Source organism: Elgaria multicarinata, chromosome 1 (assembly GCF_023053635.1).
Source record: "Elgaria multicarinata webbii isolate HBS135686 ecotype San Diego chromosome 1, rElgMul1.1.pri, whole genome shotgun sequence".
NCBI classification, from domain to species: Eukaryota; Metazoa; Chordata; class Lepidosauria; order Squamata; family Anguidae; genus Elgaria; species Elgaria multicarinata.
Window position 1 is genome coordinate 90,100,743 of NC_086171.1, and position 14,153 is coordinate 90,114,895.

At 48.8% G+C, this 14,153-nt stretch overlaps 1 protein-coding gene across 6 annotated transcripts in view; it reads left to right on the top strand.

Annotated features, from left to right (window-relative positions):
* The first annotated feature begins 666 nt into the window (after positions 1–666).
* The window catches only part of REEP1 (receptor accessory protein 1), a 74,927-nt gene continuing 61,440 nt past the window's right edge, over positions 667–14,153 (top strand). For 5 of the 6 annotated variants that reach the window (XM_063131857.1, XM_063131822.1, XM_063131830.1 and 2 more), the window contains exon 1: positions 667–727. In XM_063131857.1, the coding sequence (XP_062987927.1) occupies positions 696–727 (32 nt within the window). In that variant the 5' untranslated portion in view covers positions 667–695. The remainder of the gene's footprint in view (positions 728–14,153) is intronic. The other variant, XM_063131845.1, reaches the window with a different exon arrangement.

The following is a 14,153-nucleotide window of genomic DNA, read 5'->3' on the forward strand; positions in this document are numbered from 1 at the left end:
GGCTCAAGTTAAAGGAAACCAAATTCCAGCTGGACATCAGGAAAAACTCCCTGACTGTTAGAGCAGTACGACAATGGAACCAGTTACCTAGGGAGGTTGTGGGCTCTCCCACACTAGGGGCATTCAAGAGGCAGCTGGACAACCATCTGTCAGGGATGCTTTAGGGTGGATTCCTTCGTTGAGCAGGGGGTTCGACTTGATGGCCTTGGAGGCCCCTTCCAACTCTGCTATTCTGTGATTCGTGGAAGGTCCGTCAGCGACACCTTTCGCGCTGCTGCCATCCCGCGCGCGTCCCCACTGAGCCTGGGCCAAGGCAGGCAGGCGGGGGCTGCTGCCGCCTGAAGAAGGGCTCCCTGAAGGGCCGGCCCCTTCTCCAGGGGCAGCAGGCAGAGGGACAGTGACGGGCCCGGGCCAGGTGTGAGCAGGCAGGGTCAGCACCCTCGGCCCGCTCGCGTGAGCCCGCCTGCTCGGCCAGCGTTGGCTGCCGCTGCTGCCGCTGCTTCCGGCCGCTCCCCAGTGAGGCTGCGCGCTGCGGCTGGCATGCCGAATGGCTGAGGCGCCTGCCCGGCTCATTCTAGCGACGGCAGACGGACCGACTGAAGCCGGGGCGGGGGGAGAAGAGCCGCTCCCCTGCTTGCCGCCTGCCTGCCCGCCTGCCTGCCTGCCTGCCGCCCCCGGAGCCCCGCCGCAGCGCCATGGTTTCCTGGATCATCTCCAGGCTAGTGGTGTGAGTACCCGGGTGGCCCTCGCGCCACAGCGCGCCCTCGCCGCACCGAGAGCCGCCGGCTCGCCCAGCGCGCCTGCCCCCCACCGCCTGCGCACCCGCAGTCTCCCCCGAGCGCGGCGGCGGCGGCGGCGGCGGCTAATAATACCGGGTCAGGCTGACCAGCCGCCTATTTTTAGCAGCCGATGCCTGCTTTTCTCGCCCTCGGGGCAGCAGACGCGGGCTTTAAAGCAGGGTGTTTTCCCTACGGCGCATGAAACGCGTGCCGGGGTGGCATCGCGGCTATTCCTGCCTGAGGGGCAGGCTGACGCCGGGAAGAAAGCTGGTTAAGGCTGCTCCGTCGGAGGAGGGGGGCTTTTGCAGGGATCCCTCTTGCCAGCGGGCCCGGGCATGCATGGCTCAGGGCAGGGCAGGGCAGGGCAGGGCAGGGGCAAAAGCCCAGCACCGCCGCTTTGTTACGGGCAAGAAGTAGTTCTCCCTGACACGCACTAGGGGGCGCCGTCTGGAGCGATCCTACGGGAGGTGGAAGGAGAGGGAAGAGCCTTGATTGAATGGAATTGTCTTAATGTGGGTTGAGGGTTTTAATGGAATTGTTTTATATGTGATTGTAAAGCGCTTCGATGCCAGAAATGGTGAGGCGGTGCTAAAAAAATGCTTTAAATAAATGGTAATAAAATGATTTCGGTTCATCGCTGCTCACCTTACATAATGTACATATACAAAAGCATGGGGGGGCGTCCCCCGTCCCCCACTCCCCGCCGGAGCCCAAAACAACAGAGCATGTCCATCATGCCTTTGGTGGAACGTCTAGAGCGTAGAAGGAAAAGTGCCAGGATGCGTCTGCTACTTCAGCCCTTGCTCTGGCGGTGATAATTGCCTGCCATGCTGGGTTGTACAGGAATTCCTTAGCAATGCTCCGTAGAAAGCAAACAATAGAGCCCGTTTCCACCGCCATCTGAATCTGTCGAGGGTTGCTTAAGAGAAGGGAGTCAGAGAGGAAAGGGACCGCTGGGAAGAAAGGGATGGGTGCGCTTACCATGAGAAGCAGAACTGGGATCCGGTGTTTCTTATTGATGCTTCTTTTTTTGGAAACGTAGCTTGCCAAGGTTAGCGAAGCGATGGAAGGAATCTAAATGCAAGTTCATGTTCCTTGGGCTTACTATTCTAAGGGCACAACCCTAGGCATATTTAGACTGGAAAAAGCCCTACACCTCCCATCAATCCCCAACCAATGCTCTGGGAGTTGTAGGGTTTTTTAAATATGCACAGGCTTGCGCCCTAAGACATGGAAGATGTTTTGTTGTTAGAGGCCCAGCACGCTCTTTGTCTGGGTCGGCTGAGATGTGCTACGTCTCAGAGAGCTTTCCCCAACCTGGTGCCTTCCAGATGGATTGGATTACAGCTACTGTTATTCCCGGGCCTCCAACTGGTACCCTTCAGATGTGTTTGACTACAACCTCCAGCATCCACAGTGGCCATGCTGTATGGCAGTGATGGATGTGGTCATCCAACGTATCTGGAGGGCACCAGGTTGGGGAAGACTGGTTTAGGATAAGCGCTCTTCCTTCACCTGCCCTGTGTCTCTGTCCAATAGACTGAAAGACACAGGAAGACGGTAGTTTAATCTTTAGCTTCCCCTCTGAAGCAATCAAGAGCCTCTTGATGACAGATCAATCACTTCAGTGACAAAGCATTTCAAAGGGTGTGGAACAGTTATAAGATCTTCATCGATCTGCAGCTGTCGCTTACTGTGGCTGGGATTCCGCTTTATTAGGGTGAATCATGTTAAATATTATATGACTATTTTGTGAGCCGTATGAGTATTTTGCTGATCTTTTAAACCATGAGATGACACTTCAGGTTTTGTTCCTACAAAACAATGTCACTCTCTCTGTTTTCTCTCATAATGTACATAGTATTTTAAAGTCCTTGTTTAAAGATATAGTTCCAGTCTTTTAATATGTTTGGTGCAGTTTAATATAGTTTCTCTCTGATTTTTAAACATAGATCTATGTTTTAATCAGATAACATCATAATGTGGATTGATACAGAGTTCTGAGAAACAAAGGCAACCCAAGGGGAGATCATAATACATGAGGTCATATCTGACCAGTTTGCAAGGAGGAGGGGAGGAAGAGCAGTATGTGTGCATTTATAATTCTTTGTTATGCACAGTCCACAAACAGAAAATTCATCCTCCTGTTAGGATATGACATTAGGACTTGCAAGAATAGAACACAAAATGAGGCATTCTTTGTTAATTTGCACATATACAAATAGTCTCGGTACAATACAGACCATTCTAGATCCTCTTTCTGAACTTCCTAGGTTGTGTGTAGATGTGATGTTAAGGTAGTCATCAGGGTCATACAAATTTGGAATAGGGCTTAAATAGGGTGACCATATGAAAAGGAAGACAGGGCTCCTGTGTCTTTAAGAGTTGCATAGAAAAGGGAATTTCAGCAGGTGTCATTTGTATATATGGAGACCCTGGTGAAATTCCCTCTTCATCACCACAGTTAAAGCTGCAGGAACTATACTAGAGTGACCAGATTCAAAAGAGGGCAGGGCACCTGCAGCTTTAACTGGTGTGATTTAGAAGAAATTTCACCAGATTCTCCATATATACAAATGACACCTGCTGAAATTCCCTTTTCAATACAACTGTTAAAGATACAGGAGCCCTGTCCTTCTTTCCATATGGTCACCCTAGCTTAAATGAAATTGCAGAAAAATAAGCAGTTGAGCAAAACTGGCCCCCATAGTCTACCAAAGGCCTTACAGGCAAATAACCATTGCAGCTGTGGCTTGAGTTTATTGAAGCTAATGCACTAATTCAGAGCGTGCCCATTTGAAGCAAGCACTGAAGCTTCCAAGAGAGGAGATGAAGGAATGCATTCAGTGCTAACAGTTAAGAGTGTTAGTTGATTCCCAGCCAAGACCTGGTGGCTTTCAAGCTTAAGGCAGGAACACTTTCAAAACAACTGTTAGGAGGAACACAAAAAGCAAAGGGGGCCATCTTGGCCTACAAGGAAGATTCCAAAATTTGTGGTCGGGAAATGTCTTTATTTTTACCAGTCTGTCCCTGTGTGGTGCTTTCCAGATGTTTTAGATCACAACACCCATATGCCCCAGCCAGCATGGCCAAGGTTGATGGGAGTTGGAGAGTACCATGCTGTGAGAGGCTGCTCTATACAATCAGTTGGCAGGCAGGCAGCCTCCTAAGCAAGGTAATTGGAAAAGGCAGGAAGTGGGGTATTCAGGCTGAACACTAGCTCAACTGCGATGTTGAAGCAAGAAGCAGCAGTGGCCAATAATAGACTGATGGTTGATGAAAAATATGAAGGTCTGAACTTATGGGGCAACTGATGTCACCCCATCAGTTGTTCATTAAGAGTCTCTACTCCCTCCCCCTTTAAGGTGCCCAGACCCTAAAGGAAATCGTAAGGAGAGCTGTAGGTTTACTTGGAGGCATGACGGGTTCCTAGTGGAACCTACCCTAACCAAGATTCTGGAAGGGGCTGTACCTCCCCCCCCCCCCACAAATTCCCTCAGTTTTTACAGGTTGCAATGTCATTGGTGTTGTATTTAGTCACATTGACATGTATAAACCTGTTTCCTATTCTCTCCTTTCTCCAGATGGAATGTAGGTTTGCAGAGTTAGAGCTCTTTGTCTGGTTATCCCTGTAATGTTGTTTTACTTAAATGTTGTGAAGATGCTATAAGAAAATGTAGGGCAATCTGAGCCCCGTGTAGCTCAGCTGCCTCTCTCTTTGTGCATTGGTTTAATTTTTAATGCATGCCACATGCTTTAAGCCCTAATCTCACCTTCATAGATTTCTAGTCTATCCATGATAGTGTATCTGTATCGTTAATTTAAAAAATAGATGAATGAGAATGATTTCTGGACTGCCATCTAATTTATTTATTTTGCTTTGTTAGGATTCTTTGGTGTTCTTTCTTTTTAAGGGCTGCAAATTGCTTGGGGGTAATTGTGTTGACCATCCATTTCATTGAGGGATGGAATTTATCTTCCCATCTGGCACTGGTGGATGGCATATAAAAGCCCATTGAGGCTTTTTTGGATGAGAAGTTGATAGAACAATACAGAGCCCCATCGTCATGTCATTGCATTTACACACCATATTCCAATATCACATAATATATGAAATTTAATCAAACCTATTCGGTCCTGTCAAGCCTAAGGAGATTCTCACTGATGTCATTATCATTACTCATATGTCTAACCTGTATCGCTCATTAGTACCCCCAGTTTTTGTATTATTACAGAACACATGACTTCAATGTATAGTTTCACAGCCTGGAGGAGGAAAAATGTAGTGCCCTTTGTTCCTCCTGAAGAATGTTCTCATTCCTCTTATGTGCTTGACCAAATCATGCGTCTTATTGTCAATTTAGCTGCCTGCAGCAACAGCCTCAGTGATGGATGGGAGGGCAAGAAAGTGGAAAGAGCAAGAGCTGGGGGGCATGCTTTCTTTTGCATACCAGCCTGGCTTCTGTCTCATGAAAACCCTGGAAACACAACTAGTTTGGACCATAGAATATTCTGCATTAAGACAAAATTTCTCAGACTTGCCAGAAGTACAGCTTAAGTAGCAGTCTGAAATGAGCTAGGAACCCTGGGTTGTGCCACAGTCGAGCAATAATGGCAGAAGGTAGGACCAAAGAGCAAGTGAAGCCCAAAGGAAAAACCAGGAGTTAGGATCAAAGGATACAGGATTACACTGAAGCTCAGGCATGAAAACCTGCTGAGGTTACACATAAGAGGCACTTTGGATTTGGGATGGAGGGGAGGAGAAAGCACCTCCTTGTTTAGTAGGAGGTGAAATATCTGAAATGGTTGTTCTGACAACATTGGAATTGCCTTTGGGAAAGATGGGTCATCCCAAATCTACCTCCCGGTTTTAGACTGCAGCTCTCAGCATTCCTGACCATTGGAGAAGCTGGCTAGGTCTGGTGAAAACTGAAGTCCAAAACATCTGGAAGGCAACAGGTTGGGAAAGGCTGGTGTAGACAATTCTGAGATAAATGGACCAATGGTCCTGACTTGGTATAAGGCAACAGTATGTAAGCCGATTACCTGCTTTCTGTCTGTCTGCCTGTTTTGTTAATGTTCTATGAAAATCTCTGAGGGTGACAAAGAGATAAAATGCTGACCGTCGCCTTAAATATGCTATTTTTTTGCATTTGCAACCCTCTTCAGTGGGGGAGAAGAAAACTGGGGGAGGGGTGCCATGATGTTAAAAAAGATCCCTCCCTGTGCTATGCTCCCTATGCTACAGACTTTTTCTTTTTCCTGCTCTCTAGAAATTCTCTCCTCAGGGTGTTGACTGCCAGCACCAGCTTCTTCAGTATTATATAGCAAGTGGGGGGGGGGGAAGAAAAATGGTATCTGTTTTCCTTTCCCTCTTTCTGAAACCTCCCTCCCTCCCCCAGCTCTGAACAGCATTGCAAGGTTCCTGTTCAAGAACAGGAACACTTTTGTTAGGAGTTGAGGAGACACTGCAACATTTGTTGCAGGTCCCCACTTCACCCCTCTATTAGCGAACTAAGTTGACACCCTGGAGACACAGTGGGAGTGGTAGAAAGGGGGTACCTCAGATTAAACATCAGAAATCATCATGCCTCTTGAGCATTTCATCGTTTGAAATCCCTTCTTCATGGGACTCTATTTGAGTAATTCTAAGTTTGGTTGGGGGTTACGATGTCTTCCTGCCTACCAATAAGTGAAGATTTCATGGGCACCTCTTGGCAGGGGTTGCAATTTTTGACCTATCTTAGAATTGAAATGGGGGCATCGTTTGACTATTCTGCAAACACAGAAAGAGTTTTAGCCCTTGAGAGCATCAAGATGGCAATAAATGACATTGTCTGGACATTGTTGTCTTCACAAAATGTTTTCTACCACTGTGTCTACCTTTTTTCTTACTGCCAAAAATCCACTAAGGAGAAAAAGACAGAATAGCTGCACAATGCGTTCTGACTGATAATGCTAGGAGCCCTGGAAACACTGCTAGTTTGGACCATAGAATATTCTGCACTAAGACAAAATTTCTCAGACTTGCCAGAAGTACAGCTTAAATAGCAGTCTGAAATGATCTAGGAACCTGGGGTTGTGCCACAGTCAAGCAATAATGGCAGAAAGTAGGACCAAAGAGCAAGTCAAGCCCAAAGGGAAAACCAGGAGTTAGGATCAAAGGATACAGGATTACACTGAAGCTCAGGCAAAGCTCAACCAAGAAGCCTTCTGAGACCTTTTCCTGTCCAAGAGGACCCAATGGCCTGCCTGAGTAGACTGAGGGCTTTGCTAGACCTACCGGGTGTTCCATCGTTGAGGAGCGGTGAAAGCGGATTTCCCCGTTCAGCCGTGACGCCTCATGATCCACACCTTCGTTAGATTTGTGGCGGAAGTTTGCGCCGGTTGTGCTGCTGCCGCCTCGAGCACGGCTGCGCAGCCACACCGGCCTGATTTCCGCGGGGTTTTTTTCCGCTCGCCGCACGGTTTGCGCAAGTCCGAAAGACCACAAACAGCGTAGATCGCTTGCGCTGCCGTCAGCGATGCCGCCGCGGCACCGCCGGCGGCGGCAGTGGCAGTACCAGCTGAAGTGCTGCTGCTGCTGCTGCTGCTGCTGCTGCCGCTGCCTACCAGCCCCCTCAGGCACCAGCGAGTGCCGGTGTTGAGGGTGAACACTGATGCGGTCACTTCCTGATGGGGGTCGTGGCAGGTGTAATATGACCCGAGGTCAGTCGTCTGCATGGGCACTCTGTGCCTACATCTCCCATCATGCCTCTGAAGTGTCGGTGGCGATGACCGCCTCTGTGCCCTCCCCCCCCATCCCACGGAGCCAACCCACATCTGGGCGTAGGCATGGCAGCAGCCCAGAAACAGCTGTGCCCTCTTCCAGCCGTGTACCCACACCAACAGGCACACAGCCCTTCATGCCTGGAGCGACCCCCTCAGTCCCCACTAGCCTTTACATCTTCGGCGCAGCGTACAGCACTGCCATTATGCAGCCGCTGTGGCTGCCCACCCGAGGAGTCACCAACTTCCCATGACTGTGGGATGCCCGCCTTTCCGAAAAGTGACCCCCGCAGAGGTTGAAATAGGAAAAACAGGCGCACATCCCGCACCCACCCCCAGCAGCACACCAGCCACTTTTCCGTTCCTCCGTTCCTGCGCAAACTGCCACTGTGGGAATAATTAAAAAAAGCCGCTCAGCTGCACTGCCCCAGCTGGTGGACTGGGTGCAAATGGCAGAGGCGGCTTGACCGAAGCCACTGGCCACTCCCCTTAGCACGCCTTTTCCTGACCAGTGCGGACCGCAGTGACCTCACATCCTCCCACACGTACTCCGAATTACCGCGGGCTGGCAGGAAAAGGCGCACTAGAACTCACTTTTTTAAAGTCGGGAGAAAGAGGCTTCACCGCAGGATAACGACGGATCCTCGTGAACGTCATCTGGAAGCCTCGACACGACTGCGGAAGGTAACACGCGCTACAGCCTCGTCTAGTAACGCCCAGAGTCATTCCAGAGGACAAGAGCCCAGTGCTCTTCAACATTTTATTAATGATTTGAATGAGGAGGTGCAGGGAACGCTTATCAAATTTGCAGATGACACAAAATTGGATGGGATGGCTAATACCCTGGAAGACAGAAGCAAACTTCAAAGTGATTTTGATAAGCTGGAGTGCTGGGCTGAAAACAACAGAATGAAATTTAATAGGGATAAATGCCAAGTTCTACATCTAGGAAATAGAAACCAAAGGCACAGTTACAAGATGGGGGATACTTGGCTCAGCAATACTACAAACGAGAAAGATCTTGGAATTGTTGTAGATCACAAGCTGAATATGAGCCAACAGTGTCATATGGCTGCAAGAAAGGCAAATGCTATTTTGGGCTGCATTAATAGAAGTATAGCTTCCAAATCGCGTGAGGTACTGGTTCCTCTCTATTCGGCCCTGGTTAGGCCTCATCTAGAGTATTGCGTCCAGTTTTGGCTCCACAATTCAAGAAGGACGCAGACAAGCTGGAGCGTGTTCAGAGGAGGGCAACCAGGATGACCAGGGGTCTGGAAACAAAGCCCTATGAGGAGAGACTGAAAAAACTGGGCATGTTTCGCCTGGAGAAGAGAAGATTGAGGGGAGACATAGAATCATAGAATAGCAGAATTGGAGGGGGCCTACAAGGCCATCGAATCCAAACCCCTGCTCAATGCAGGAATCCACCCTAAAGCATCCCTGACAGATGGTTGTCCAGCTGCCTCTTGAATGTATATATGGAGGACCTGGTGAAATTTCCTCTTCATCACCACAGCTAAAAGTGCAGGTGCCCTGCCCTCTGTTAAATCTGGTCACTCTAGTATAGCTCCTGCACCTTTAACTGTTGTGATTTAGAGAGAATTTCACCAGGTTCCCTATATATACAAATGATACCTGATGAAATTCCCTTTTCTATGCAACTGTTAAAGATACAGGAGCCCTGTCCTCCTTTTCATAGGGTCACCCTACAAGTGAGTAATGTGACGTTTTATCATTTTATTATACATATTGATATCTTAATTTCCCAGCTTCAGAGAGTTGCCCTGGCAAATAGCCATGTAGACATATTTTATACAAATAAAGGGCTGAGCACCTATACTTAAGCTATGCTGGGCCCAGAGATACATTGGAAGAATGGCTGCCAAATCCTTTGCTTGCTCAGTCCAGGGGGCAGGAGAGAATGCCATAAAAGAAATTACAAAACCAGCAGAAAAATAGGGGTGTCACTTCATCTCTGGAAACACTGCTACAAGTACTAACCGGGGTCTGTGCCAACAATGACACCTGCATATAAAGGTTGCCAATGATCTTATGTCAATCTGGGCACACACCCAGCAATCACACGTACTGATGCTAGAGCAGCCTTCCTCAACCTGGGGCGCTCCAGATGTGTTGGACTGCGCCTACCAGAATGCCCCAGCCAGCAGAGCTGGCTGGGGCATTCTGGGAGTTGTAGTCCAATACATCTGGAGCGCCCCAGGTTGAGGAAGGCTGTGCTAGAGCATCCCCACTACACCAGCCACACTGGCTCACTGTGTAGGGCATGAGGTTGGGAAGCAGAAAATGGGAGTTCAAGCTGAATCAGGAAGAAGTGGGCAATATGCTCCCAAAAACAAATGTCTGGGGCAAAAGGAAGGGAACTCCCAGGACTCAAACATGCAGTGTTAGCCCCACACATTACCCTAACCCATAAGTTATAGCAGCAGATAGGAATCAAACTCCTCACGTGACATTTCTCTCCTCAAGACCCAGGCATAGATGCCAAGAGCACAGAGGCTGCAGGAGTGAAACCATTGATGTTTTACATGCTGGAGGACCCTGATCCAAAACAGCACATGGGACAATGTCAAAGCCCTTATTGATAAGCAACTGGGATGGAAGATATCCTGAAAGGGAAAAACATGCATGCAGTTGTCAGCCAGCCAGGCTAGGAGGGCTCCTGTGCCCTGGACAATGGCTTGACAGAGATGCAGCATAGCAGGGGTAGGGTCCCTTAAGTCACCAGCTCCTTCACCTGTAACATTGTGTCTGTTATGGAGTGCACAACTGTAGAGGAACTTGCCTGGAGTAAGTAAGTCAGCAACTCCAGCAGATGAACAGCTGGGAGCATCCTGGTCTCTGCTGTAGGACCTCTGCTGTGGTCTCTGCTGCATGGAACAGGATGTGAGAGAGATCCTATACCTGTGAGAGAGCAGTGGCAGTAGAGAGCAAGAGATGATGTTGGCCCCATTAGAAGACACCTTAAACCATGCCTTTAACCATGGTGGTTAAGCCAGAAAGTCAGGCTGTGTTCAGAAGACACCTTAAACCATGGCTTTATCCACAGTGACTAAGGCAAAAAGCCTTAGACACCGTGGTTAAAGCTGTAGTTTAAGGTGTCTTCTGAACACAGCCCGGATTTCTGGCTTAACCACTGTGGTTAAAGACATGGGTTAAGGTGTCTTCTGAATGGGGCCACAGATAAAATAACAAGGAATAGTCAGCAGCTGGAGCACATTAATACTGAAACAAAATGTACAGTTGGCGTTTGTGAGGGAGGGAGAGAGAAAAGGGAGTGGTGCCTGGCCTTCGTATGTGGGGATGAGTGCTCCCCATGTGTGGGAGACATGCTTCCAAAAAGAGGAGTAAAGCAGGTTAGTTTGGGCAAGATCCAGTTTTCATATATAGCAAAGTGGGGAGGGTGGCAGACAGCCACAGCAGTTATCCATTACAGCAAGTGTGTTCCCTTCCCTTGTATGTGGCATATTTGGGGCTCATCTACACCAAACAGAATATTCCACTATGAAAGCGGTATGAAAGTGGTATATAAAAGGCAGGAGCCACACTACTGCTTTATTGTGGTATTGAAGTGCATTGACAACTGTTGGGGCCTATGATACATACCATATACCGCTTTCATACCACTTTCATAGTGCTGCATCTTGCTTGGTGTAGATGTGTCATGGGCCCCAACCGTTGTCAGTGCACTTCAATACTGCTATAAAGCAGTAGTGTGGCTCCTGCCTTTTATATACTGCTTTCATAGTGGAATATCCTGCTTGGTGTGGAATATCCAGCGCATACCTCTTGTGCTGGTACTCTCTCCCAGTTGGTGGAGTGGAGGTGGCTGTTGGGGGTTTGTGCCTCAAGTCCTGAGCCAAGGGACCTGTTGGGCAGAGAAGTGTTAGCAAGGTGTGCAACTTCCCATATTTGCTCATTAGACAAACTTAATGTAAAGTGCTCGCTTTGTGTACAAAGTGCCCATTCCGCATAGTTTTCTCTTACCAGAGTTCCCCCTTGTGACCTTTAAGTGTATGTGAAGGCAGAGAGGCGATAGCCCCATAGCGTATGCCCTATCATCTGACTTGAACTTTATATACTGGGGGTGGTATGCTGTGATTGAGTGTTGAGTTACATCATATCCTCTGTACTGTCATGCCAATGTGGGCAGGACAGAAAGGTAATAGTGGTACTGAAGTCTATGAGAGGCAAATTCCTTATGCCAGGTCTGAGGCTGGTGCAAAGTTTGCTATGGCTGGTGGCGAGAGATGACCATGAAATAACTAAAATTAAAGTAAGGTTGTAGTCCTAAGCATACTTAATTGAATATTAATTCTATCTAAAGCTATAGACTTACTTCAGAGAAGATATGTTTAGGATGGAAGTATTAAAGTACAATATACCACTACTTCTCTTTCAGAAATCTAACATGTGGGACAAAGCACATCCTGCCTCCCCTATATACACACACAAATGCACTTCAACCCATCCACTGCCAAATACATTTTTCTGATCTGCCACTGCTGTTAAGATAAAAACAATAAAGAAACCTGTGACATCTTAAAGATGCCTTTAACTACCTCCAAGATAAACGCACGTAAAATCAACAAAAATAAAACAGTGACCCATCCATCAGCACAGTGAATCAAACAACTAAGAGCCGTACAATAAGTGCGACACTTCAGCAAATGACTTCTGAAAGAGTCAGGCTTTTACCTGGTGTCTAAATGGTGTCTGGGCCTGCTGGGCCTTGCACAGTTTTGGTGCTACTGCTGAAAAGTTCCTGCTCCTAGAACAGAGCTTTCCAAACTTTTCATGTTGGTGACACACTTTTTAGACCTGCATCATTTCGCGACACAGTAATTCAGTTTTACTAGCAAACCCGAGGTTAAACAACCCCCTTATAAGAGATACGGGCACATACATAAATTGTAATAATGAAATGTATGGGGACACAACATATCTCATGAAAACCTTTCATTTATATTTTTTAAAATATATGATTTGCAAGATAGTCACATATGTTTCCAAGACTTTTCACATGGGGCGTTGCTAGACCTACCGGGTGTTCCGTCGTTGAGGAGCGGTGAAAGCGGATTTTCCCGTTCAGCCGTGACGCCTCATGATCCACACCTGCCTTCGATTTATGGCGGAAGTTTGCGCCGGTTGTGCTGCTGCCGCCGCGAGCACGGTTGCGCAGCCACACCGGCCTGATTGCCGCGGTTTTTTTTTTCGCTCGCTGCACGGTTTGCGCACGTCCGAAAGACCGCAAACTTGCGCAGCCGTCAGCGATGCCGCCGCCGGCCCTGGCGGCGGCAGCGGCGGCAGTGCCAGTGCCAGCTGAAGTGCTGCTGGTGCTGTTGAGGGTCAACATTGATGCGCTCACTTCCTGATGGGGGTCGTGGCGGGTGTCATATGACCCGAGGTCAATCGTCTGCATGGCCACTCTGTGCCTACATCTCCCATCATGCCTCTGAGGTGTCGGCGGCGATGACCGCCTCTGTGCCCTGTGCCCCATCCCAAGGAGCCAACCCACATCTGGCCGTAGCCATGGCAGCAGCCCACAAACAGCTCTGCCCTCTGCCAGCCTGGTACCCACACTAACAGGCAGCGTACAGCACCGCCATTATGCGGCCACGGTAGCTGCCCACCGCAAGGAGTCACCAGCCACTTTTCCGGTCCTCCGGTCCTGCGCAAACTGTCACTGGGGAAATAAAAAAAAAAAGCCGCTCCGCCGCGCTGCCCCAGCTGGCGGACTGCGCGCAAATGGCGGAGGCGGCTTGACCGAAGCCGCTGACCACTCCCCCTTAGCACGCCTTTTCCTGACCAGTGCCGACCGCAGTGACCTCACATCCTCCCACACGTACTCCGAATTACCGCGGGACAGCAGGAAAAGGCGCACTACAACTCACTTTTTTAAAGTCGGGAGAAAGAGGCTTCACCGCGGGATAACGGCGGATCCTCGTGAACGTCATCTGGAAGCCTCGACGTGGCTGCGGAAGGTAACGCGCGCTAGAGCCTCGTCTAGTAACGCCCATTGAACCAATTTTGTCGAGCTGCGATCGAGCGGCGGTTGAGACGGTGTTCTATAAAAAACTGGACCCATGGAATTTCTTGAATGCGTCACTTCAGGTGCAGCCGCGTCACCGGAAGTGACGCAGAATCAGCTGTTTTGACCCAATTATGCATACTGCGCATGCGCAGTACCTGTATGATCCCTCGACCGTGGTGTGCATACACAGATATGACGGAAGGGGAATATACTAGTGCACCATACTAATTGGCACCTTTGCTGCGTAAAAATGCATGCAAGTTGGTATTGCTTATTTCACAGAGACTCAGAGGTTTCTCGTTACGTTTGTGTGACACACCTACACACTGCAGCTGACACACTAATGTGTCGCGACACACAGTTTGGAAAGCTCTGTCCTAGAAGATGCCTATTCCGCCTCATTTGGCAGAAGGAGCTGGAACAAGGCCTCTGATGGTGACTGAAACACACTGGGTGGCATCCACAAAGAATGGGGGGGGTCTGTCATCATATCCCGTTCCCAATTCATCTAGTCTTTTTTTTAAAAAAAAATTATTGAACTACTACATAAAATA